Below are 27,360 nucleotides of genomic sequence, written 5' to 3' on the forward strand. Positions count from 1 at the left end.
CCTTCTGTATGCTAGAGAAAGCTGATATCCTTGAATTGAAAAGGGAATTAAAATTATATACCAGTGGATTTACATTTAAAGTTAATAATTAACCCATATCTAACACTGACAATAGAACAAATATTTTAATTAGCACAGCTGGTGTCAAACACATGAAAGTGTATTTATACACATTGTGTATATTAGAATTTTCAAAATAAATCATTAGCATCACACAGCTTATATTTTATGTGTCCGTTAAAGCCATTAAAATGTATGGAACCTAGATTATTGTTTCTATTAAAAAAATATGGGGATATCTTTAACTTCCTCCTCCCTGGCATATAGGGTCACAGAACAGTGCTGTAAATGCAAACAGAAAAGTTAAGAATAAATATCAGAATCAGTGGTTAATGAATGAATGAAAATAAACCGGTCCTGGTTAGTTCATAATTTGCCTGTTCATTAAGTATCTCAGAATTTTCCTCAGCACCTGCAGCATTCATATAGATAAGAATTGAAATGCAGTTCCCACATCATTAAACACTGGTAGTTCCCAGGGTGTTTATGCATTCAGGCCATCAAATCAATACATAGATAATGTACACTGAAGGGAAGCATTCCTTGGATACCTCATGGCTATATTGACTATCTGGGAGACTCCTACCATGTTTAATTAGTACCATATGCCTTGCGGAAAATTCCATATGCCATTAGTTAAATGAGACAAAAATGAGATTTGTTATTAACCAGCAAAGCTTTTATCATTTTGTGTGTAAATATGCACTGGGTTACTCTTTTCTCATTAATCCACATTCAAAACATGAAAATTATCTATGGGACAGGGTAAATTGTAACTACTGGGCAGTTTGATAACTCACATGGAAATCTTCTGAAGTAAGAGATGCAAAGTTCCTGTGTGCAATGTATGACGAATCTGTAACTTTACTGCTGTCTCCACATTTTCACATATTACCCATTTTTTAAATGGGTAGTGTAACTCTAATCCTTAATAATGGGTGTAGGATTATGGGAGACGGGAACTGTGTTCTGATCTTCATGGTCTGCTGTGATGGAATTATTTTCAGCCATAAAAATACTGGCTCTTTCTGTATTTTTTTTCCCCCTGTGGATTTCACGTTGCATTTTTATATATTATTTTAATGGGAAAATTTTCACAAAAACAAAAAAAAAGATTTTGTAACAAATTAGGCAATGACCGTAGCCACGTTAGGGGACATAAAGTGGTGATGTACTCATATTTTACTTAACACTACCACTGAACAGTTTTAACAAATTATGGATTAATGAAAAAAATGAAATATTTTGCTGTGATGGAAGTCATTGAAGAGCTCAGTGTTTTCACCACAGAGGGACTGATTACTATAGGGAGTGATTATAAATGTTCATGTTGTCAGAAAAACAAATAACATATAATAAAAAAGTGTAAAATATGCAATGTAGCAGTAGTTAAATGTTTCAATGTAAACTGTTTGTTTCCAGTGATAAATGTCTACTGATGAGTTTAATTGGTAATGGCATAGATGCTTTGGGTTTTGTTACGTTTAATTAAGAGCACAATCAACACTCGAGGCAAATGTATGTCTGTCTTTAGGTAACTCGTGGTTGGGTTTCATAACAAGTGTTGATGAGCTTAAAATACTGTTTCTCAGCAGTTCAAAACTAAATAAACTGAAAATACTATAGCAGAATTTTATATCCCTATATATAGTATATCCAAAAGAGCTAATGAGCTGTAAAACCATGACAGTGGTACAGAACAGACCTGGGTAAATCTGGTGTTAAAAACCAGATATAAAGATAGTATCTCAGAGATGGGAAGGAAAAATAAATTAATCTAAAAGAAGCACTGCAAGCCAGACATTTCAGTGAAAAGCATATTAAATTATTAATATTATAGCAAAGTATCTAAAGAGTATAATCCTAACTACAATTATTTCTTTATTGACACATACCTATTTTGACACTTTCATGTCTTGGGAGGGAATAACAGTGATTTAGATCTGGTGAGGAAAATAGACATCTTTTGTGAAGCTGTTCAAACACATCACCAAGTAAAGGCTTCAGTTCTGCAAACATTTCTGCATGACACTGTTTATGGGAACATTGTTACTGAAATAATTGAGGCTACTCCTATATGCTGAAGGTTAAGTAAGAGCTTAAGGATGAACTGAACTGCTGTGGCATGCTCTTGTTGCATCCTTTTATTCTATACTATGGTATTGTCTTCAATGTATGTGCAGGGCAGCTGTGATTTTAGGACATCTCTGCAAGTAGACACAGAATTTACAAAATTAGTTTTCTCTTTAGTGGCTAACCCAGACTGTGAAGCACAGCCTTACATGGAGCTAACATGGTAGAAACTGCAACGTATGGGGCCTTCCTCCAGAAGACTTCAGGGCTCTTTGGAAGAATGTTTTTTCTTTTTTTCTTTCTGCTCTAACCAGAATTGATTTGCTGTCAGTTTAGAGTAGGAGCAAGATACCAATGCTTCGTGGCTTTGTGGTGCTACTCGTCAAACAGGTGCCCACCTGCTTGAAAGGTATCCAGTGTAGCCTGTAACAGAAAACGAAGAGGCTTTCTTGCTTCCTTCTTACTCCTTTAAATAGACATGAAGTCAAATTTACAATCTACTTGTTTGAAAAAAATAGAAAGAATATTAATATTACAGCAGGACTTTTTAGTTTCTCTTTTTGGTTGATGTTAAATTTATCTTCCTTCGTTAGAGAAAAATTTGTGCAAGGTTTTTCTGTTTGTTTGGGTTTTTAAAAATCAGGTTTAAATTCTGCCTTCTATCAGAGTTTCAGTAGTGTTAATGGTTAATCACTGATACTTTGACATGACCTGACTAAAAACATACTCAGTAGGATTGAATTCATGCATGTGATTCTAGTAATAAGGAACGCAGTCCCCAAGCATCCTGTTTGTGATAAGGTTTACATGTTTAAGAAGTGGGTTGTGTGTTTCAGCCCTATGGTGATAATAGGACTGAATACTGTCCTCGACCCAGGTACCTAAACAGTGTTAGACAGAGCTCCAGGACTTATGAAAGTGACTTATCACTATGGATTTTAAAGCTGCATGCATGCAGGTTAGGGGAGAGAGAAGTGAAGTGACAAAGACAGCACTGGTTTTAACAATTAATCCCTCCTAGTATGCCATATTCCTTTGCAATCAGTTAGTGTCCTTTGCATTTTCTTTCACTGTTATTTGGGCTATGAAAGAACGATACTGATGCTTGTTGCTCTGTCAGAAACCTATTTTTTGAGCTCCATGCATCTGAAACAGGGAGTCTGTTGCACAGCCCACTGATATGAAAAGTGTTTCTCACAGAAACTAAATCAAACCCTATGAGCAGAAATCATACAGTAGAGTCTTTAATTATAATATTATTCTAATTACATGAATCAAGTACTATAGAAAGCAAAGCACGTAATGATTTTGGTGCTGAAGGATTCAACTCTCAACACGAATGTCTGTTCTGCCGTACATTTGGAGTGTTTGCAAAATGCCTTGGAAGCTTTGGCATAATTTCCACACCTAGGGTTATTTTGTGAGTGACACAGTTTGGGCACTGTTAATGTTGATTTGAATAGTTAAAGTCAGAACTGTTTTTGTTTAAAGTGACAATTATACAGTGCTGCTAGTTACTTACAGTTTTAAAATCCACAGATTAATTTAGTTGGTCAGTTTAGGAGGTAAAACTGCATTCAGCCAGAATTCCTCCTCTGTTTTTCCTTGAAAATTGAATTGTTGGTTTCTTTACTCATCTTCAAATAACAGTTACAGTAAGAATACTATGTGGCCAATGTAAATATCTGCCACTACAAACATAAAGAAAACACACAGATTAAATGAGATCTTCAGGGAAAACCCATGCCTTCCTTTGCTGCTGGAGACAAGGCGCTCCTTTGTCCCAGTGACAGGGAACTCTTTTGTCCCCTAGCCACATAACCCATTGAGGAACCTCGTTGCTGCTAACACACTAGCTATACTTGTGCTGCAGCCTGGCTTCTTTTCATAGTAGAAAGTTGAAGTGAATGCACAAAGTATTAGTATTAAATTTTCTTACTGTTTGCAGTGGGAAAAAATACAGTTCTGCCCTGGGATAGTGCCAGAGACAACCAGCCTTCCCCGCTACTGACACTCTCTCAGGGTGATTACTCCCCTAAGCAATGAAACAAATTCCACAGTCATAGAGTAAGAGGGGTTCAGTATTGCTTCTCTGCAGTTCTACATAGTCATGCAATATTCATATTTCACTTGATTCTATATATCTATGACAAAACACGATGCAGCTTTACCTTTGGCTGCTCCAGGCAGGTCTGAGGCACAGCCTGTCTATTTGAGTTGTGATGGGAATAATGATGGGAGTTGTTGCCACCACATTTCCAGTCATCAGTTGTTTTCAGAGGGGGATTGGGTGCAATTCAATAAGGGTAATCTAGAATGTTTGTTTAATAAGTGATAGATATTCACCTAGATTTTTCAAATGAGTTTTTATAGGGCCAGGAAAGATTTCAGTCTTAAAATGTTGACTCAGACAATCCAAGTTGCAGCTAAAAGTTCAAAAAAAAGCCCTTTGAAATTAGACAGGAATGGCAAGCAAAGAGATAAAAAGTAAAAATAAAGAGGGTGTAGGGAGATGCAAAGAAAATAATGTGAGGTAAACAGAAAAAGCTGTCTAGGCCTTTTTTCCACAGCACCATCACATTACATTTGCTGATACAGGGATTTTTGTCTGTCTTTGTTATCTGAAAACAAATGCTGAAATTAGAGACAGAAGTTAACCAAATATGTTAAACAAGACTGAAAGAGAGATACTTTATCTTAAGATACTGTCTTAACTTGCTCAGCACCATTTCCATCCTTCTGGATATATTGTTGCATGCCTTTATTCACAAGGCATTATTTATTATACAAGAGAGTGCATGTCTTGTTGGACACCAGCATCCTGACTGATATTTGACACTGCATACCTCTGATGAAGTAATTATCAAAACAGAGTTGTCTCTTTTCTTATAGACAAGCTGCTTTAATTAACCACAGGACATTTTAAAAGTACCCTTAACTTCCCAAGAAATTAGAATGTTTCAGAAATACTGCCTTTGCCACCAAATGTAGGGGCCATGTTTTGTGGCCACATGTTGAGTGCAGATGCTACAGTGTCATTCATTTTTACTTACTTTTTTCTAAAGTCTGAGCAAGAATGAAGAGAAAAGGCCAGGCTGATGAACTGTGCAGAGTCTCCTTTTGAAAGAAAGTAAGTGTGAAGCTGCACCACAAACACCACAATAAACTGTTAAAAACATATCAGCCAAGTGTTTTGAATCTACCCAAAACCTTTTCTTGGGTCAGAGGCAGAAACTGTGAAGGCAGTCCACAGTATGGTTCTGTTCCTAGATGACAGTTATCCTTAACGATGCTCAGGCGTGATAAAAACCATCAGAATTAATGAGCTTTACAAGGGCCTGGTATGAAGTCAAGCTGCACTGGCAGATGCATTGAACCTGTTTCTTTTACAGCACTTCAGCATCTCACTCTACGATTAATAATAATAATAATACCTAGCTCCTATGGAACACTTGTTGATAGATCCCCATGCTCTACAAAGTGATGTTCATTTACAAACTTTAATACAAAGTACTATTTAATGCAAAGTATCAATCTTTTGGTTTTAGTGAAGAGGAAATAAAGAAGTAGTCATTTGCTTGAGGATGTCCAGGAAATTATTGACAGAGATGAGACTTACACAACACTTAAGTACAGTGCTTTTCCACCAGACCCAACTGCTCTGTAAAGTTGCTAGAGTGAACGTCTGGTGCTGTAAAAGGTCCTAGCTGGGTAGGCAGAATAGGCAAATCAGACAATGTCTTTTCAGTTTGCAAACTGAGCACATTTATGACAGAAATTAGACTATAAATTTTGGAGGGGCAGAAAGACAGCTTTGCCCAGGTCAGCAGACGCTACCTTTAAATCATGGTCTTCTGTGATGCACTTGTAATAGTTGTCAAAGATGGTCATCCAGCAGACAGTGCGTGCCACAGGGGACAGGGTGAATGGAAGATTCCCTATGAAATGTATACCTAAAAATGTTTTGTAAAAAACAATAAATTGTTTATAAGCTCAAAATTTGTATGATGTGTGGATGTTTTGCAGGATCAGAGTTGAGGAGAATACCCTGGGTGCAGTGAGATACAAGATAGGTTTTGTTCATGTTAGAGACTTAGTCTGGTATATGTTGTAAGCTTGAAGTAAGCAATATTTATGAATATATTTTTTAGATCAGTGTTACGAATTGCGATTCGGATTGGTCAATGATAGGCAGAAAGAGTAGTAAGTTATGTGAAAGATGTCTGAAGAGGTAGAATTGATGTGCAGCCTGTAGAGTTAGGTGCAGCAGATTTTTCAAGTTGAAACAAGATTGAGACTACTTAAAATACTATTACTAATGTAGTGTAGATTACCCCCCAGATTTGAGACTGTTCTGTTACCATTCATTTGTTACAGCAATAGTTACATCGGCTAAGTAGCTTGCACATGAAGCAGGCCCACTCTGCAAGAGAAAACTTAAAATACCAGTTGTTGAAGATGTATCTTTCTGTCATTTTGAACCTTCTGCAAATTAATTTGATAGTCATAAAATAAGCAGAGAGCCCTAAATGAATAGAAACATACGAACCCTCTCTTGCAATACCTTTATTTCTGTCAAGGAGCTGAAATAGCAAGGCTGTTCGGTTCATGGGCGCAAGCTGGAAGCTGTGGGTGCCCATCCTCAGCTGACACTGACCTCAGGGATTTTGGACAGGGGTGGTCGGGAGGGGTCCCAAGTGAGACTGGTTGGGGCCATTAGGGTCTGGTGGTGCCCCCAGCCCCCCAGAGGTGCTCTGCTGGGATTTTTGGTGGCCTTTGTCCTGCAGGAAGACTAGTTCTAGAGTTTTTTTCATGCTTTAAATCCAGCCTGGGACATCTCTCACCTTATTCCTCTGTTCTGCACATCTGGCACTTTTATTGTGAACACAAGTAACTATAGTTTAAGCATAAGTAACTTAAAGATTGATGGGAAAAGATGTGTTTTAATTGCTAGACTCCTGTGATGAAGACCAGAGGTACATGTAGCATTCATATAAAAAAGGACTCCATCTCCCTCCCTGTATGTTTTGGATTTTCAGTTCTAACAGTGATAGCTCCTTCCTAAATCACACCTCCAAATGTACAATTTAGAAAGCATTGCCGTATAGCATTTCAGATAATGAGCACAGGTTTATATTTGGCATAGTGGAAAAGCACCTGTTAGATCTTCATCTTCTGAGTCTGTGCTTTTATAATAGTCCTCATCAAGCAGTTCTACTTAATGACTGAGGTAGTGTAAGTTCTTTAATAGTTAGATATATTTATAGTGTCCATATTTATGGTTTGAAATGTCTAATTATGATTTTCAGCTATTGAAGCATAATGTTTTGGCTGCAGAAGCTTTTGCATGTTTGTGTTTAAGGAATTCTGATGCAGAACATAAGCTGCTAGAACTAATCTGCGTGGTGCTTTAAAGGGAAGTATATCTTAGTGGATATTCAAGGTAGCAAGCAAAACAGACCAGAAGGTGTTCACTGAATTAAAGTACGCAACTGTGAAAATGGAACAGTTCTTCTGTGATACTGCAGTGCATACTCTAAGTGGTTCACAGTGATTAATATCACACTGCAATAATTGCATTCACCCAGTTTTATGTATTTCTAAAATCAAACCTGAAAAGTATAGAACTAAAATTTTTTTCCAAATTTAGCCTTTTTTTAAAGAAAACTTCTGGCACATACAAAAAATTGAGGCATAATGCAGAATGTGTTTACATGTAAAATAATAGAATAAATCATTGTCCAATGCATGCACTTTCTGAGTTTTTGCGTGCAAAAATGTACATCTGTAAAATAAGAACGTAAGAAATACTGTACATGCAAAACTACCAATACGCGATTTTTGTGGAATCTTGTGAAAGCCCAGTCCATTTACCATCTGAACTGCGTGAATATTTTTGAGCGTGATGTTGGCGGTCTTATTTCATCCACATACAAGTAGGAAATAAGAAACAGGTATTTTCTTTGAAGATGTGTTATTTTCAGCCCCATTTGAGATGGAGATCAGAAAATTGTCAGAAGCAAAATTTGCTTCCCAGTGGTATCTTTCCCCTTACTAGCAAGAAATGAAACCTTAGAGTTGACTTAAATTGCTTTTCAAGATAAGAGAAAATATATTCTTCTTCCCCTTGTTGAATCCTTTGCCTTTCTTTAAGGGGTTCAGAATCCTTACTGTATGATTTGATGGTGAGGTGCTGCCAGAATGCTTTCAGAGGGAACAAATGTAAAACCATTGTTAATATCTATTGAGAACTGTAGATGTATCCGAAATAGAATGGATTCTTCTTTTCTTATGGAGGTTTATGGGACAGTCTTTTTAATTGTTTTCTTACTAGTAAGATGCCCATATTCTCAGGTTGTGTGGAGATTTCTACAGCTACTCCTGTCTGCAACTATGATACAGGAAAAGTAGAAAAAATCCAGCTTATTCTAGTAAAATCAAGTGAAAATACATTCTGACAACAGAGGGAAGCTCTACTCTGAAATACAGTGAAAATATTGCATGTTGTTGCATAGCTTTTCTTCAGATACCTCGTCTCCTCAGCAACTGATAATATTTAGTCACATAAAATCTTCCTCATACTTCAGAGATGTGTCAACAGTTATGGAAAGTATTGCTTAGTATTGTTCCACCTTCTGTCCTTTCCTGATAGCGGTAGCACATACTTTTTTTCACAAACACTGTGCTCTCTCTGTACCTCATCATCAGTAAGATTTGGAGGCATTCAACAGATAGTTGTATTTTCTCCAAGGCCTCTTTGTTTATATGAAACCCTAGGTACTGAAGGACTTTACAGGTCTCTGATCTATGTGGGAAAAAAAGGAATAACCTATTTCCAGCTGTTTCAGATTGTTGGCAAATCTTGGTATCTTTTAGTATATATAATATTTTTTAGTTTGTTAGTAGATATATACAGCTGCCTGCAAAAACTTTAAAATAGTTATAAATATTTAAATACTGCATTAAGGATTCTTTATAAGCTTTCTTAATAACAGTGGCACTGTATATTTGTGCATGCTTGAAGACAGTATATAGGATTTCTGTATTTCAAAGGAATCACAGAATCATCTAGGTTGGAAAAGACCTTGAAGATCATCCAGTCCAACCATTAACCTAACACTGACAGTTCCCAACTACACCATATCCCTCAGCGCTATGTCAACCTGACTCTTAAACACCTCCAGGGATGGGGACTCCACCACCTCCCTGGGCAGCCCATTCCAACGCCTAACAACCCATTCTGTAAAGAAATGCTTCCTAATATCCAGTCTAAACCTTCCCTGGTGCAACTTGAGGCCATTCCCTCTTGTCCTATCACTTGTTACTTGGTTAAAGAGACTCATCCCCAGCTCTCTGCAACCTCCTTTCAGGTAGTTGTAGAGGGCGATGAGGTCTCCCCTCAGCCTCCTCTTCTCCAGACTAAACAACCCCAGTTCCCTCAGCCGCTCCTCGTATGACCTGTGCTCCAGACCCTTCACCAGCTTCGTTGCCCTTCTCTGGACACGCTCGAGTAATTCAATGTCCTTTTTATAGTGAGGGGCCCAAAACTGAACACAGTCGTCGAGGTGCGGCCTCACCAGTGCCGAGTACAGGGGGAAGATCCCTTCCCTGTCCCTGCTGGCCACACTATTTCTGATACAAGCCAGAATACCACTGGCCTTCTTGGCCACCTGGGCACACTGCTGGCTCATGTTCAGCCGGCTGTCAATCAACACCCCCAGGTCCCTCTCTGACTGGCAGCTCTCCAGACACTCTTCCCCAAGCCTGTAGTGCTGCTGGGGGTTGTTGTGGCCCAAGTGCAGCACCCGGCATTTGGCCTTATTGAAACTCTTCCAGTTGGCCTTAGCCCATCGCTCCAGCCTGTCCAGATCTCTCTGCAGAGCCTCCCTACCCTCGAGCAGATCAACACTCCCACCCAACTTGGTGTCATCTGCAAACTTACTGAGGGTGCACTCGATCCCCTTGTCTAGATCATCAATAAAGATGTTAAACAGGAGTGGCCCCAAAACCGAGCCGTGGGGGACACCACTCATGACCAGCCGCCAACTGGATTTAACTCCATTCACCACAACTCTTTGGGCCCGGCCATCCAGCCAGTTTTTTACCCAGCAAAGCGTGTGATCATCCAAGCCATGGGCAGCCAGTTTCACCAGGAGAATGCTGTGGGAAATGGTGTCAAAGGCCTTACTAAAGTCAAGGTAGACAACATCCACAGCCTTTCCCTCATCCAATAAGCAGGTCGCCCTGTCGTAGAAGGAGATCAGGTTTGTCAAGCAGGACCTGCCTTTCATAAACCCATGCTGACTGGGCCTGATCATCTGGTTGTCCCACATGTGTTGTGTGATGGTACTCAGGATGAGCTGCTCCATCAGCTTCCCGGGCACCGAAGTCAAGCTGACAGGCCTGTAATTTCCTGGATCATCCTTCCGACCCTTCTTATATGTGGTTGTCACATTGGCCAATTTCCAATCTGTCGGGACCTCCCCGGTCAGCCAGGACTGCTGGTAAATGATGGAAAGCAGCTTGGCGAGCACCCCAGCCAGCTCCTTCAGCACCCTCGGGTGTATCCCATTCAGTCCTGGTAGACTTGTGTGTGTCTGTGTGATGCAGTAGGTCACTGACTATCTCCTCCTGGATTGTGGGGGGGTCGTTCTCCCAGTCTCTGTCTTCTGGCTGAGGAGGCTGGATTCCCTCAGTACAACTAGTCTTGTTATTAAAGACTGAGGTAAAGAAGGCATTAAGCACCTCAGCCTTCTCCTCATCACTTGTTACCATGTTTCCTCCTGCGTCTAGAAGGGGATGGAGGCTCTCTCTGGTCTTTCTTTTGCTGCTCACATACTTATAGAAACATTTCTCATTATCTTTGACTGCTGAAGCCAGATTAATTTCCAGCTGGGCTATAGACCTCCTGATTTCCACCCTGCATAGCCTCACAGCATCTTTGTAATCACTGTGAGTGGCTAGCCCCTTCTTCCAAAAGTGGTAAACTCTCCTTTTCTCCCTGAGTGGCAGCCAAATCTCCCTGTTTAGCCAGGGTGGTCTTCTCTGTCGCCGGCTTCTCTTACAGCACCTGGGGACAGTCTGGTCCTGAGCCATTAAGACTTTCTTCTTAAAGAGTGCCCAGCCTTCCTTGACCCCTATACCCTTCAGGACCATCTCCCAAGGGATCCTGTCAAGCAGTTGCCTAAACAAGTCAAAGTCAGCCCTTTGGAAGTCCAGGATGTCAGTTCTGCTGCCCCCTCTCCTGGCCTCTGTAAGAATAGAGAACTCTATTATTTCATGATCGCTGTGCCCTAGTCGGCCTCCGACTGCCACATCATCCACCAGTCCTTCTCTGTTCACAAAGAGGAGATCCAGCAGGGCACCTTCTCTGGTCAGTTCACTCACCAGCTGCGTCAGGAAGTTATCTGCCACACATTCCAGGAGTCTCCAGGACTGGTCCCGCTCTGCTGTGTTGTATTTCCAGCAGATGTCTGGGAAGTTAAAGTCTCCCACAAGAACAAGGGCAAGCGATCATGAGATTTCTGCTAGGTGCCTATAAAATATTTCATCCGTATTTGTAGATTTTGTCTGTGTATATATATAAATATGTATATACATAATGTATATAAAATAAAAGGTTTGTATAAAGAATAAACTTTTTTTTGTCATGTTAAGGTGGATTGATTCTTTTTTATCGTTTAAACGACTGAGTGCAAGAAGGATGTGTGAAATAGAACAATGTAGTTACTTTCCTTCATTTAGAAGCTGAGTTTTTTAACTGGCAGCGGGTTAAATGTAGGATGAATTTATTTAGATGAAAAAGTTTCACAGCCTTTCAGTATTAATTAGTCAATGCTAGGCACTTTGTTTCATAGTTGATCCCAGAATCTCTCTGGAAGTAAGTCTCGCTTTACTTATGACAGAAAGCCTTTATGAAAATCTTCAGGAAATTCACTGTAAAAGGATTTACATGATTAAAGCTAGATGTCTAGCAAATACGGAGTGACTTACACTCATACAGTGAAAATCTTAAAATGTGACCTTTCTTTTTATTATTTTTCTACTCTGGATGATAAACACTGTTTCTGCTTGGTTCAGTGAATCAAAATATATCAAGGCACAGATATACAGAGAAGGTCTTATTTCCCTGCAGTCTCTTATGAAAATATTTTATAGCTCTGCTATGATAATTAAATCAAGAGCTTATGGAGATTACCTCTTTATCAAAATAGTTTAATAGCATAATTTTAGCAGCATTCCTGTTACTGAAAATCAATTCAGTTCAAAGAATAAAATAGAGAAGCAATACATTGTAAACATCATAAGTTGCCAAAATAGCACTGAATGATACTAAAAATAATATGTTAATTAACTAATCAAAGTATATAAATTCTAGGAGGTACTGATCTCATGCAGAAAATACATTTTCTCCCTAAATCCTTTTATTATTATAGTTGTGTACACCTGAGCCTTGTGTTCAAATAGGATAAGGTAGTTTGTTGAAGGAGTAGACTAACATTCACCAGTTAAGAATTGTTAAAGTATGTATGTAGGGACATTTCAAATAATTTTATACTGCAGAAGCCAGTTATTATACAAGAGGAAATAGGAAAGAGCTAGGTGTTGGCAAAATTGGAAGTATTCTTGGGAGAACTGTGTTATCTCACCCATTACTGAAGAAGCAAACCACCTGTTTCCAAGAGAAATGCAATTGACAGTCATATCCATCATCATTTGTACTAGTTCAGAAGCTCTGTTGGTTTACTTGTCTTAGGGAGCAATTTGTGATGATAGATTTACAGCCAAAAGGTCAAGGCTTACTTGTAGTTGAACCCTGAAAAAGACTTTGTTTTAGGTTTTTCATTCCATTTCCATTCAGTCAATCCTTACTTAGAGTTTTCTGTCTGGATTAGAATATGCATTCTTTAATGAGAAAAAACCCTTTGGGGGAAATACTGATTCACTGTAAAGCTCTATACATGATTACTTACTGGTATAAAAATTACCAACTGCAGAATACAGAAAAAAATTCAGAAGAGTGACTTTCTGTTTTTCGCTGCAACATATGTTTATGACACATTTTTGGTGTTAGATTCTGACAATGTCTAAATATAGGGCCTTTTCCTCATTGAGAACAAGGCTACCAGTGTTTCTTTCATGCAGGATTGCTGCTTCCCTGAGCAGGTGTGTCATTGTGCAGATATGGGGGAAGAACAGGGCAGAGGTATAGAGCCAGTCCCTCAGCATACGCTGATAGAGCACAGTCATCAGGTACCCTCAGAGATCTGCATCTCCAAGTAGTCCTGAACATGTGTCTTGCTCCAGGGGGAGGGAAGGGCAGGAGACTGTGGCAAAGCTGGGAGAATAACACTCTTGTTAGGTAAGATCTCAGTATCATGTTACTTGATAGCTAAGCAGAGCATTTAAAGGCAAATATTTTTATCCCAAACTACCAGAGAAAGTGAAATCTCTAAGCAGCTGACTTAAAGCTCTGTGACTACTGCTCAATACAAATTTATATCTCCCTGAATATCCAGTCTTTCTTCTGCCCACAGCTTTTTCTAATACTGTAACTCACCCTACATTAGAAATGTCAGAGAACTAATCTTCCATTCCATCCTTCTGCTTAAAATGTCTAGGTACACTGACATAAATCTGAACAGTTGTGTGCATGCAAGACCTTCTTCCCATTCCGCTGCTGTCTGCTCAGTCAATAGTAGTCAATATTTGCCAAAGGCTGCCTCTTCTTCCCAATGTGTGCTTTGCATTATCAGCAACAACTGCAGTGAAAGGGTGTCCTGAAGACTTCTGGGGTGCCAGAGTTTGGGTCGGATGTTTGCCACAGCAATGGCAGGACAACACCTGGAAAAGGTTTGTGCCACCTACCAGGAAAAGGTTTGTGCAAACACCCTCTTAGCACTGGGTAGCTGTTAAGGTTAAAAAAAAAAAAAAAAGAAAAAAGAAAAACGTTTATAGCACATTAGAGTGCAGGTCTTCAGAAAATGCTGAGTTTTTGGTGATACAGAGAAGTACTTTCCTATACTGCTACCTTTTGTTCTAGTCTGGCTTCAGAAGTAGACCGTTGAGTCCAGAAAGATTTCCTGAGCTCCCACCAAGATCAATGTCCCAGTCAGGTATCTGAGCCACATCCTTAGGTCAATGACTAGCATCATCTGTATAAAGTCCCTTTATATATACTCTTTTTCAGTATGAATGCAGTTACCTCTATATTTAAAAGACTTAAAGTGTAAATTGAGCCTTAGGAGTTTCCCACAGTCTTCAGTTCAGTCCTCATAACTGCTCATGACATCAGCTCATATCCTACCTCTTGTCTGCTGTACTGATGGAGTATGCACGACAGCTTCAGTCTTTGCTATGTAGAGATGTTTACATCATCCTTCTAAAGCAATCTTTTTATTCAATGTGAATTCAAAACATAGGCTGTCTCCATATTTAGCCTAACTAAATGAAACATTTACCTGTTTTGAAAAGGTTTGAAAGTCTTTCTGGTAACTGGTGAGAGTATTTATGCTTTTCAAGCTGCTGTATAAGCGCATCATATTTTATGTCATTACTATTGGAAACAAAATTTTATAGAAATTTAAGTGAGTGCTGTAAATACCGCTCAGTATTAGCTGTTGTTAAAGACTAGGCATCATTTAGCAAATGATTGCAGTTAAAGGTAACTGTGCTTAAGAGGATAGCCCCTGAAGAAACTTGCTGCGTTTGTGGGTAACATGCAATACATCCCCACTGTTATTTAGCACACTCTCCTTTTCTTTCCTTCTTTCCTATTCATTTTGCTTTGCCAATGGGATAATCTAGGTGAAGAAGAACTCAGGAAGGTCAGTTTTCTATGTCTGGGCCATTTCTCATGATCAGGATGAGTAACCACAGTTTCATATTAAAAAGAGGATTCCCATAATTACCTGGATTTAGAGCCATGCTGCCAGACCTTATCTGCTTCCCACACAAATCCAATGAGCTAGCCTGGTACAAGGGTGTGCACAATAAGTAAAATTCAAATGGTGCAAAACTATTGGTGTGGAGGCTTTATGTCCTCCTTGTATAGGCTGCATGAGTGAGGATAAATTTGTCTGCAAAAATGCCAAGCTGTTATCTTTCCTCCTGAAGATGTGGAAGGAAAGGTCCTCCTGCCATGTGCCTATATCTTTACACTCTTCTGTGGAAGTGCTTTAGCACAGGGGATTTTGCTATGAGTAACTGAAAGGATAATTACATATTTCAAATACCAGGTATAACTCTGTACTCTGTTTATCTTAAAAAATAGCAAGGACTGTATTGTTACTGTATTTTTTCAGACAACTTTTTTGTTAATGGCTTCCTACTGCCTGTGTTAGCAGATGGATACTATGAAGAACCTGGCAGACTGGCAACTACCAATCAGAAGGTTATTTTATGGATTGGCAAGGATTTTATATTGCCAGATGTGCCTGAAGTATTTCAGAAAAATGTATTTTTCTCACTTTTTTTCTCAACATAAAAGTTCAGTGTTTTCATGAATTTATAATGCTTCTAATATTCCACTGTCTTCACAAAATTAATAAATTTACTGCTACAGGATACTATGTAGCTTAATCAACTACACTGTGATCTCCTTAGGAAGCAAAAAACCAATCGTATGTTGTGATAAGCTATCTTCTATTTCTGTGATTTTTTTCTGCTGATTAGCTGAGTTAAGTAATTTGTGGTGCATGTCTCAGTCAAATTAGTAAGGTATTCAAAGTAATAAATGTTCAGTTGGAGCACAATTAAAAAAATTAGGAAATATTGTGGCACTTATTTTTCTTTTAAATAGTTTATTTTATTAAAGGGAACACCTTCTGATTACAGTTCCTTGTTTGTTTTTTTTTTTCACACTTCAGTGGTTGAGAGAGCGAATTGTAAATTCAGTTAAACTGGGAAATTTGTCTAATAATGATAGCAAAAGAATTCAGGTTCACTGTTTCTTATTAATTTGATAAGGAGAAAAACTTTTTGTAAAATACTTGCAATTATCAATCCTGCAGTCTTTGGCTATGACTTGGATTGCTTTTGTGGTTTTTTCTTCTCTTTTTCATGTATCCATATGGATATTAAAAATCCTGGCTGGGTACAGAGTTACCTTGAAATCAAGTCCTGGACTGTTACTATTTTTGTATTACACACTGCTTGTTATGTTGTACCTGGGCTTGAATCTTAATATGATTTAGGGTAAATGGAAAACTTGGAAGTAAGTTGTAATTATTGTGGAGCATTGTGGAACTCCCACTGTTCATTTCACAAGCCCCTTTGGCTGTTAATGATGATTCTGAAATTAGAAGGAACTGTCATTTTGATGCATAAATAAATGCATATTGCAATAGAAGCAATATAATCTAACTCCAGTAGTTCCGACTCAGAGATTAGGAGTCGTTTTGTTTGAGAGTAGGTGATGGGCAGATCTTCATACTACCTGTGTTCGGGGCAGACACTCATCTGCTATTAGATGTGCATATGCCATTCAAGCATTCAAGCATTTGTCACCTCTAGGTTGGACAGCTGCAATGCTGTATGGGGCTATGTCTTGCTACATTTTTATAAAAGTATTTGTTGCTGTTGTTACTACTAGCTTCTGAGTGAAATAATGGAATATTTCTTTCGGTAACTTGGTGTTTTGAAGAGCTTGTTAGGAAACACTGAACAAGATTGTTCATGTTCATGAAGCAAAAGGCATCTCTGACAGTGACTACTCTCGTTCGCCTTCTTTCTTTGCTCCAAGCACATGCATGCACCCAGCACTCCTGTTGAAATGTCTGTTTCTGACAAATCTTGGGAGAACTCAATACCCTTTCTTACACAGGGTACAGTAAAAAATTTTAGTTGTTAAAAAGAATTTTCTGACTGAGTGATAGAGAAGACAGAGGTACTTTAGGGAATATGGAAGAAAGCTTCAGCTATGGGACAAACCAGAAATATATGGCCTTCTCTTACATTTACCTTGAAAAACAGTATCTGGTAAAGATGTTGGAACCTCATTAAATGAGTGAGGTATGGTCCCAGGAGTATGTAGCACTCTGCTTTTAGATTTATGTCAGCTTCCTGCAAGGTGCTGTTCAGCATGCAGAGTACTAGTTATGAATCTAAAACCTCTGAATGGGAAGGTATTCATTCATATGAAAGACTTTTTCCTCGGGGCATAGTACCATTAAGTGAAAGAACACAAGCTGAAAATTCATTCAAATATCAGAGAGTGGAGAGAAGGTAGAACGTTATCTAAGAGAGTTTGGAACTGGTACTCCCAAATCTTCCTACTTCAAGGTGGGCTACATCTTGGTATATTTGTTTCCTGAACAATGAGAGGGAAGATGCTAGTGGGAGCTCATAAATATCACAGTGCGCAGGAGCTGATTGGTTAGAATATACATTAAGTGCTGGGTGAAGAGGAGCTTTTTAAGAAGTACACTGTTTTATAACTATATTTTAAATGTTTCATGGAATGCCTAAAGATAGCATTTCTTTTTAATCAGGATATTTATTTGTTGAAATAAATGAATAATTTATTTACTTGCTATCTTGGTTGTATGTCTCCTTTCTGTGGATCCTTGTCAGGATGTACTTCAAATGGATATTTTTAGAGAGCAATGTTGGTCTTGGGGAATAATTGAAGCATAGCAGTAGGTGAGTTATATGTCCCTGTAGTTGGCCTTTGGACCTTTTGAATGTCAGTTTTTATAGTAATTTCGTTACTTGAAAACATGCCGTGGTGATTAAGTGTTCACATCTTTTATCCCAGAAAATCAGTTGCCATCTTTGCCTTGATCAGTCAGGAATACTGCAAGCCTTACTATGTTGTGTTCAGCTGTCTCCATGCTATACATAAAACAAGTACAGGGTAACTTTTCCATCTGACCTTTCTTCAGTCTGGTTTTGTCGCTACTTTTGTTAATGTAGATCAGGTAGTACGACTCAAAGGAGTCTAAATGCACGCCTTCTAAGTATGTTTATGGGTATCTGTCTAATTATTTGTGTGTTTATTTTGACAGTGACTTGTGTGCACATGTGTTTGTGTATTTATTTGCACGCCTGCATGTATTTGTCAAACTGCCTTCCAGAGTTTGCTTCTAAAATGTTGGACCTGGTTCTTAAACCTGTACAATCACTTTGCTTTAAAAGACTGGTGGCAAATACAGATAAGTGAAGGAACAACTGCAATCCAAGAGTGTTTTAGTATTGAGTGGTCTAAATGAACAGGTTGATAAAATAATGAAAACCAAGTATTTCAGTAACCAAAAATCACAGTGATACTTTTGAACAGTTATACCATTTACAGCATATTTAATTATAAAAGTATTTTATATGAAATAAATATTTGGGAAAATTTATCTATAAAAGCATCCTAGAACTAAAACAAAATAACACAAAAATAGTGTAAGAAAACATCTTTCATTGCTATGTATTGGTATAAGTTAACTGCCTTCAGGTGATTATCTCAATTGATGTTTAATGAACTTCATCTCCAAGCAAATCAAATCACAATCTGAGATACTTAAAAATAGAGTTAATGGCTAAACTTCCTGCATCAGAGCATGAAAATGGTGTTCTGGATGCTTTAAGTGCTCAGGCAGAAGTGTATGTAAAAAAGAAATCTACTTGTAATAAGATACAAGGGTTACCTAATTTTGCACTGATAGAGGAGTGATGATAATATAAACAGTTTGACAATATGACCCTTAGCTTGAAAGTTCCATGTGCAGGATCGCTATAGATAAGACATTTTCCATAAGGATTTTACAAGCTTTTCAAAAAAAAAAAAAATTACAGGAGATCTCTAAAACATTCTAGGAAATGGATCTTGAAATAACCTTCCCAGAAACTGTGGGCTATTATAATCCAAGTTCGAGCAATTTAATGCATAGGAGTCATTTGATACTCTATTTTATTCAGTGTTGTATTGACTTCATAACATTTGACAGCAATAAATTAAATAATAATGGACATTTGAAAATAAACTAGATACTCCCTCAGTTTGTAAACAGTTTGTGATATACATGTTTCAATAGAAAAAAACATTTCTGAAATTCTAGATAATATAGTTACTGATGTAATAATTTTCTAAATAAAAGATCATTTTTTCAGTATAAATAAAATTCCCCAAAAGACACAAGATGGTGGCCTCACTTGATTTTTTGCACCAGTTTCATACCCAAACAGATTGCATTACGCTGCGAATACATATAAAAACTGATAGAAATCTGATATAAAAGCTGATACAACAACACAATTCTAGAGTAGCATTATCAGGCTCATTGTGTAAAGACTCATCCCTCTTTCCCCTGACTTTCAAAAGGCAGGTGTGTGCTTGAATACCTAACCTACATGCAAAGATACTGCCATGGGATATGCCAGTCATGAGTTGGTTTGTACTAAGCCGCTATCCAAATATCTGACAAGAGCCATAACTGCATGTAGACTTTAGCACATGCAAATTATGCCCACTTTTGGAAGCAAGTCTAGAAGATTCACTTGAGTTTTTCTCAATCCTGTGCTAGATACTGTTATATTTTAACATATGTTCTAATGGTATCCCTCTTTTTCATGGAGATGCAGGGCAGAAATCTGGGTCAGTAAGTCTGGTCTTTTCCCAATATTAGCTAACCTTCATGTCATTCCTCTCTTGAATGACCCTGTTGAAGCCATCTCCCAGCATGCATTATTAGTATATTTTGTTAGCATTTTCCTATATCTTTCTACTAGTGTCATTAATGAAAATATTCAATCCCACCTATCCCTGAGCTGTTCATTAAGGAATCTTCTTTGGATTGCTGATGCTCTTTTCAACTTTCCCTGCTATAAGTTACCTTTTTGGTTCCAATAAGGCTTAGTTATCTCCCTCTTAAATAAGATTTTCCTGCTAACCAGTGCTAGTTGAATTTGCTTTACCACACTTTTTCATTAATATTATTTTTTACTTTGATTAGCTTTATATCTAAAATGGAACAATTAAGATAGAGGAAAATTAAAAAACACACCAACACATTATGAACTAGGTGTATTACAGTGATTAAACATAAAAAGATATATTGAACCAAACTTCAGGCTTAAATGAAATAAAATGTCTATGGAACAGATCTATGACATACAAGAACATAATCCTAAAAACCCACCTGACGCATAGGATAAATGTAAAAATAAGAATTGTACAATGTCTTTTATGATTAGCTGCATTTTCTCCCAGAACTCAAGAATAATTATAAGACTTTTTCCAACTGTTTATTTTTCCTTACAGTACTTGGGGTGTATAGAAGTCTTACGCTCAATGAGATCTCTTGACTTCAGTACTAGAACACAGATTGCAAGGTAAGACCTTGTACATGTATGTTTTTTCAAGTAACTTCGAATTGTGTCCCCAAAGTGGAAAGACCATGAAGATGGCAAAACACATAGTAAATAATTTTTGGATACTGTAAGTCCACTTTTTAATTTTGCTTTTACAGGTAAATCTCTCACCTGGTATTAATATAGCTCCAACAGGTCTTAAAATGTATTTTCTTCATGGTCTTTTGATGTGCCAAGAACTGCTTTAGAAAATTTTTGCCTGTTTGTTATGCTAAATAAGGCACTTATTTGGGTACCAATTTCATGATGTTTAAGCCAGTGAGAATTAGAATATGCTTAAAATCTACAATGCATTTGTCAAAATTAGTCTAGGGAGCTGTTTTGGAGCTGCCTGTTATAGGTTTTTATAGTAATTCCTTATGAAAAGATGTCAGATTACAAACTCGCTGTACAATGGATATAAATGAAAATATATCACTGCAATGACATCAGAGACAAATGAAAGAATGTTGTGTTTTCTAGACTGTATGTAAGAAACAATAAGCTTGTATTAGGTTCTTGTTACAATTCTTTTAAACTTTTCATGGTATTTTTGTAAGAGCAGTACATAAGTACAGCACTGTCTCAAGAAGTGTCCATGAATATTTTTTTTCCTAGGAGACTCTTTTCTGAGCACTATAGAAAGTAAGTGTTTTGCAGGCATTTTCACTTGAAAAGCTGAGCTCATTGATTTTAGAGGACTGTAGCACTGACGTCTTCTAGCAACTGGAGACCGTGTTTTCAAATTCTGGCATTGATATAATGAAGTAATCCTTTCCAAAGGAACACATATAAAAGTGATATGACTGGATACAGTGCTTGAATTTCACCTCTTTGAGGCATCTTACAGTTGCTGATAGTCTATCATAAACCATTTGTCATACCATAGATAGCTAAGTATTTCTTTTATTAAATGAGAAAATTTACTTATTTTTAGGCTTGGATGATGATCATATGGTCTATATGCATTGACTTTGAATTAACACTTGCATACAGCAGCTTTGAATTGGACCCTGTAAGTCCTCAAAATGTTAATCATTAATTTGTCAAGATACTGCTTTGATGAGGTGTGTGAAAGCACAAGGACAGGTAAATCACAAAACTCTGGTTTTCAGGCAATGTAGACTATGGAGGCATTTGAGAATTTTACTGCTGCAGTTTTTTAAATCATTGTGTACATTTCTGTGGTATTTGCAGCAGTGAACTTTAAAATAAGCAGACTTGTAGTTCCAATGCAGGTGGCGCCTGTGTTTATCACTTGGAAGTTAAATGATACTGGTTTATGAAACACTTGTGGTAGTTACTGTTTTTGTATTCTATACCTGAAGACAAACTGAATTCAGCTTTATTTTTCTGCACAGTGTCTTTCACTATATGCCTTCATTGGATTAGTGTTGCACTTTTCCTATTATCTAGTTTAAAGGCATAACTCTGCCATTAATACTTAAGCACACTTGCTGATCTAAAGCATTATGGTCTGCACAAACAAAGTATCTTTGTCTTATAGTTCTTTCAATACAAAAACAATTCTTGGTTTTTACTGTGAAACAGACTTGGAATTATACTTTTTTCTAGTGAAGTTATAGCGTACTTGACTACATGGTGAGCATTTTCTTGTCTCATCTTCCTCTGACCACGTCTAGAGCACAGGATATTTTTTCAAGCAGGAAGTTGTGTATCTTCCTATTTTGCTCATTACTTTGCAATTGCAATTTTCAGTTTATCATAAAACAATGAAGACTCAGCGTTCTGATCATGTAGTTCCTGATCTAAAACTTTTAGAAAGCATGAGGTTTTAGGTGATTTTTGAATCAGGATCTGTCATCTTAATCTGCATTTCATTAATTCATCTGCTCTAGAAATCCGCATGCCATGTCTTAAGTTTTATGTACCCTCATGTTTTGTCATGTAGCACTTCACACACAAGACTTCTATTAAGAAAATACTATTAAGGAATTATTAAAATTCACATTTGCTGATTAACTTGCTCATGTGCATTAAGAAACATAACAGGCCTCAAGGTATGTACTGAATTAATAAGGCTGATGTTCTGATATTACAGGCACCAATTCCCTCTTAAGAAGACACCTGGCACCAAATGATCTGTTTAGCCCTTTGATTTCAAATAAAAGCACCTGAAAGTTACATTTATGTCTACTATGTCATACATTTATATTTAGGTATGTCCATTCCTGATTTCTCTGCAGCCTGCCACCAGTAAGAAAACTGTCCTTGTAACATGATGGCTCATGATGGAGTGTGACTGTGGCTTGGGTCTGTAGATCTAGTAATGTTAGCTGTGACTGCTCCAGCTGGGGAACCTCGATCCATAGCTGCAGTAGAAGCTTCTCTGTGTATGGGGCTGTGTAAACCTCTTTGTGCCGTTTCCTATAACCAGGGAAACAGATGTCAAAGCAGCTCTGATCCCTTTCTGATATACAACTTCATAAATTGATCCTACTGCATGCATCACACATATTTTCTCCAAGGCCTTGCAATACCAGTCACAGAAGAAAGTGATCTGTCTTGGGCCAGTATGACTTCTGGTATTATGCAGTATTTACTAAGTATGATTAAAAAACAGTTAGAAAAGATGAACCAAGTTACCTGACTTAGTGTGGAAATCTGGATGCATCTCTTCCTAATAAGCACACATCATGCTTGACACATACGCCTTTCTAGCACTGCATCGCATCGCTGTCCATGCCTGCTCTCTTACCCTTGCTTTTCCTTCATGTTGCACAGGTCGGACATAGGAAGTCAGCCATTAGGAATTCTACATTTAACTTTTTTCTGTCTTCTGGTTGTTGCATATGTCACTTTTTCTCTACTGGCCTTGAGGAGAAACAAAATGCTGAAGTAAGATGAGCAGCACAAATTCCTAGAAGAAAAAAACTTCTGTGACTCAGTCTTGGGAGGGTGAGGTGTGTAGTCTCTGGCTCTGCTGCAAACTTTGGGCATTATTTTGGAGAAACCATTAGCACCAAAGACAACTGTCTGATTAAATGAATTAGTGCTTGTAAAGGGCACTTAAATTGTTGGGTGAACATTTAAAAATTACTTATCTGGAAATCTTAGCCCAATTTTTATCTAGTGTATTAGACACCCATTTTAAATAAGTTAGTGGAAGAAGGTTGTCCACATATTTTGAATGCTTTGAAAATCACAGCCATCGTAGATATATTAGGAAAGCATATACATCAGTGTATATGCATGGACCAATCTGACAAATTAACTGCGACTTCAACTCCAGGAACTGGATCGAAGCCCCTGTGTAAACAGTGTGGTCAGTGGTCTTTCCTTCCTTGTCATAGTTGTGAAAAACCAACCTGTGCCATCTAACGCTGTTGTACCTGGCTTGTATCTTGGTTTTGTTTTGCTTTTTCACTTTCTGTAAGTTAAAACCTGCAGCAATACATTTATCTTCATGTGAAAGCAGGGAGAAAGCACTTTCACTTGTCGTACTCTTCACTGGATCTTAACAACCTCGGTGGTGCCGGGCAAAAGGTGTTGTCCTAATTTTGGATCTGATTTGAGGAAAAATGAACAGCTATGTACAATTTATAACAGATTTTTTCCTTTATCATTACACATTTGAAGTCTCAAGATTCTTCCACTACAGGAGAAATAGGAGAACTAGAGTAATATTAATCAGTTGTATTTATTCTTTTCTGTAATGAATGTGATGTCATGTGAATTCTTGAGGAAAGAAATGAATGCATGCGCCAAGGGCCAGCAGTTCTGCATAATGATAAATAAAAGCCAGCTGAATCCACATGTTGCATCAAATTACCCAGTGATAATTCTTGTAATACATGTGAAGTCAAGATGACTTTCTTGGGCAGCAAGACGAACAGAAGCATTTCATTTTCAACATAGTGGAGGAACAGGAAGACTAGCAGGCGAGACTACTGAGCTAACCACAGGTGGCAAGTGGTCCTAAGTTCATCTGAAACCTACCATCATCATCACAGAAAGGGGGCACTCGTAAGCTTGTGTGGCCAGGCCCTTTGTTCTCTCAGGCTGTTTATTAAAAAAAAAAAAAAAAAAAATCAGGTAAAATTCTTTTGCAACATGTGCAGTGTTTGCGGTTCATATAATATGTTTGTATGCTTATTGTTAAATCTGTTACAGTGTAATGAGTCTTCACTACTGTGTTGTATGCATGAGTGTAGTTATGCACTGGTTTGAAATAGAATAATGTTGCATGCACTGTTTGTCGTACAGCAGTCTGTGGACTACAAGGCTGCATGTTCATTGGTATTTAATTGAATGCAATCAGTTTACTGCATGCAGCTTCAGAAAGTCACACCTCCCTGTGCTGAGTAAAACATCATACTGCATGCTGTTTTAATAGCAATTAGCAAAATAGATCAGGGGACTAAAATACTTTGTATCAGCAGTGGACCCAAATCCAAACTCTGATCCCAGTCCTCTCCGTGAACTCTGTTGGGCTGAACAATTTGAAAGAAATTCCTCTCCAAATTTGGGGCCTGAACTTTATTAATAGTGAAAACCAAACCCATTTATGCCAATATCACAAGCTTCTGGATGGGGGATGGTAGAAATCCAGATTTTAGAGCTGGGTTTGAGTCCAATGCTAAACAATATGAATGAAATTCAGTTGATGTACTGTTTCTTTCAACCATATCTGTATTCTTTGCAGAAATTCGCTGTCAGCAAGCATCACTGAAAAAAGAATGGAAGACACTGAAAAGGAAGAATGTTTCCCCTGGGGTTTTTGAAGGTGGATAGGTAACGTGTTATCTGCAGTGAATTCTGTATTCAGTCTACTCCTTAACATGCTCTGTTGCATGGAAGGTGAGTGTGGTTCACCCCTCCTTTCTGCTAATTGGACTCTGGATGTGGGGTAGTGCTTAGGGAATGGTGCTTGGGGGATGGCACAACATGCATAGCCAAACTGCAGTCTTGGATACACAGCTGTATGCAAGAAGGAATGTGAAAGAGAATCCTCTTTACGTGTGCACAGTTACTTCAGGGCCAAAGCTCTGAGAAACACAGGGTGCTGACTACTGCTCAGTTTACCAGGAAGCAGGAATCTCCAAAGTGGATGGAGACATCCATATAATTCATACAGCGCACCTGTAAGTGGGGCAATGACAGCTATAGTGCCTGATATTATGAGAGAATAATTTAGATTTGCTGGTTTAGCTGTCATTAGCACAGAAATGGGTTAGAACAAATAGGGTTTTGTATGCTTAACACTGAAATCTTTCATTTTCAGTGTAGTATTAGTGGGGAAAATGTTACTTAGTATTTGGGTTAATTCAACTAATATATGGTAATGCAAAGCCTAAGTGAGAGTAATTAACTGAGCTCCCCCATTCCACTTGGCTTTGTGAGAAAGCAAAAGAGCCTCTTGGGGATGGGGAACATGGAGAGTTGAAAGCCAAATGGTCAGGGAAGCAGTTATATGGGTATAGCTGTACTCTGGGTTTTCAGAAAGCTGGTGACTCCATGTGGTTCTGCAGAAGCAGAAGGACTGAGGCAGAGTGGTCTTAACATATTTTAAATGCAAATCACAACGCAAAGTTAACAACTGCCTAGCACCTTGGAAACAGAGACACTCTCATGTTCTTCTGCTAATAGCACCTAGCAGCTTGATTACACAGAGAAACGAAAGCAGAATGAATTTGAATGTCTTTTGTATGACATGTCCTGTCACACGAGACAGTTCATCACCACTGAATGGTCCTTTTTGGAAAATACAGCTTGTATATTTATAAAATGTCATATATCTTATGGGGTCATTCAGAAGGGCAGTGTCAGAACTTTAATCCTCTAATAAAAAAGAGATTTTGCAAGATACCTATCTCCAAAGTCCTGCTTTGGACATGAAGCCAATTAAGGGTTAGAGAAACATATTTGTTAGACTAGATTTTTTAATTTTATTTTTGTAAGGTTTCCTATGCCTTCCTTTGAAATATCTGCTATGGGCTACTCTTTAAGAGAGAAGATACTATAGTAAATGACCTGAAGCTGAATCCAGTTTGGAGGTTACTATGATCCTGATTTAGCAACAGACGACAGTTTTACTTTCTCTCTCTCCATCTCCTTGACCACTACTAGGTTAATCATCTAGAGACCAGGCTGAGTGGAAAAAAGCCTGAAGGTCACAAAAGAAGTTAAAGGATTGAGCTACCTAACAGATCTAAACCTCCAAGTACATTTTTCTTTAGTTTTTTGGTGTCATTAACCTTATTCTTGACAGATGGAGGGTGGTGCAGAAGGAAGGCTTTGTATACCCCCACTTTGTGTTCATAAAAGCTGCAACCAATATTTTAAGATGTTTCCTCTTTGAAAGGTACCCCAAATTTTGGACCAAGACTATCAGAGTCTAAATAATGGTTAAATGCAGGTGTATATGACTGTATTCTCAGCAGTGGAGGAGCAGCTGTATGCCTTTTTTGGCATCACCTGTTGGGGTCATACATTTGCCATAGCTAAAAGGACAAAATGGGTATGTTTGCTTCTGCTAAGCACAAATCTGTGTGTGCACACAGGGTGAAGAGATATTTCTAAATAAGGTGTGCTACTGGATAAACAGTTTCATTCTACATTTCCAAAAATAAGACCATTGTTCAGAACTAATGTGTTAGAAGAAGTCATCAAGATCAGGTAGACTTCTTTGTTACTGATGAATGAAACAGTTTCTGAAACTTACTTGTATGTTATAAAAGAAGGTACAGATTGTACTGAAATTGCTTCAAATATTCCTTAAAGTCAGATCATCTATAAATACTGAGAACAGAGCTGTCACTGAGCATACCAATAGATAAAAAGTTTCTCTGGCACTAAAAACAAGAGAGTCCTTTCAAGTGCATTGACTTCTGTTAGCGGATTGATGAGAGTCTCCCACTGAAGATG

The 27,360-nt window shown here is 38.0% G+C and overlaps 1 protein-coding gene across 1 annotated transcript in view; it reads left to right on the forward strand.

Moving 5' to 3' along the window:
• Window positions 1-27,360, forward strand: part of SHC3 (SHC adaptor protein 3) — a 102,243-nt gene that overhangs the window by 44,306 nt on the left and 30,577 nt on the right. Inside the window, exon 4 of the mRNA XM_074813073.1 lies at window positions 20,384-20,454. Coding sequence (XP_074669174.1) covers window positions 20,384-20,454 — 71 coding nt within the window. The remainder of the gene's footprint in view (window positions 1-20,383; window positions 20,455-27,360) is intronic.

This window comes from Strix aluco, chromosome Z (assembly GCF_031877795.1).
Source record: "Strix aluco isolate bStrAlu1 chromosome Z, bStrAlu1.hap1, whole genome shotgun sequence".
Taxonomy (NCBI): Eukaryota; Metazoa; Chordata; class Aves; order Strigiformes; family Strigidae; genus Strix; species Strix aluco.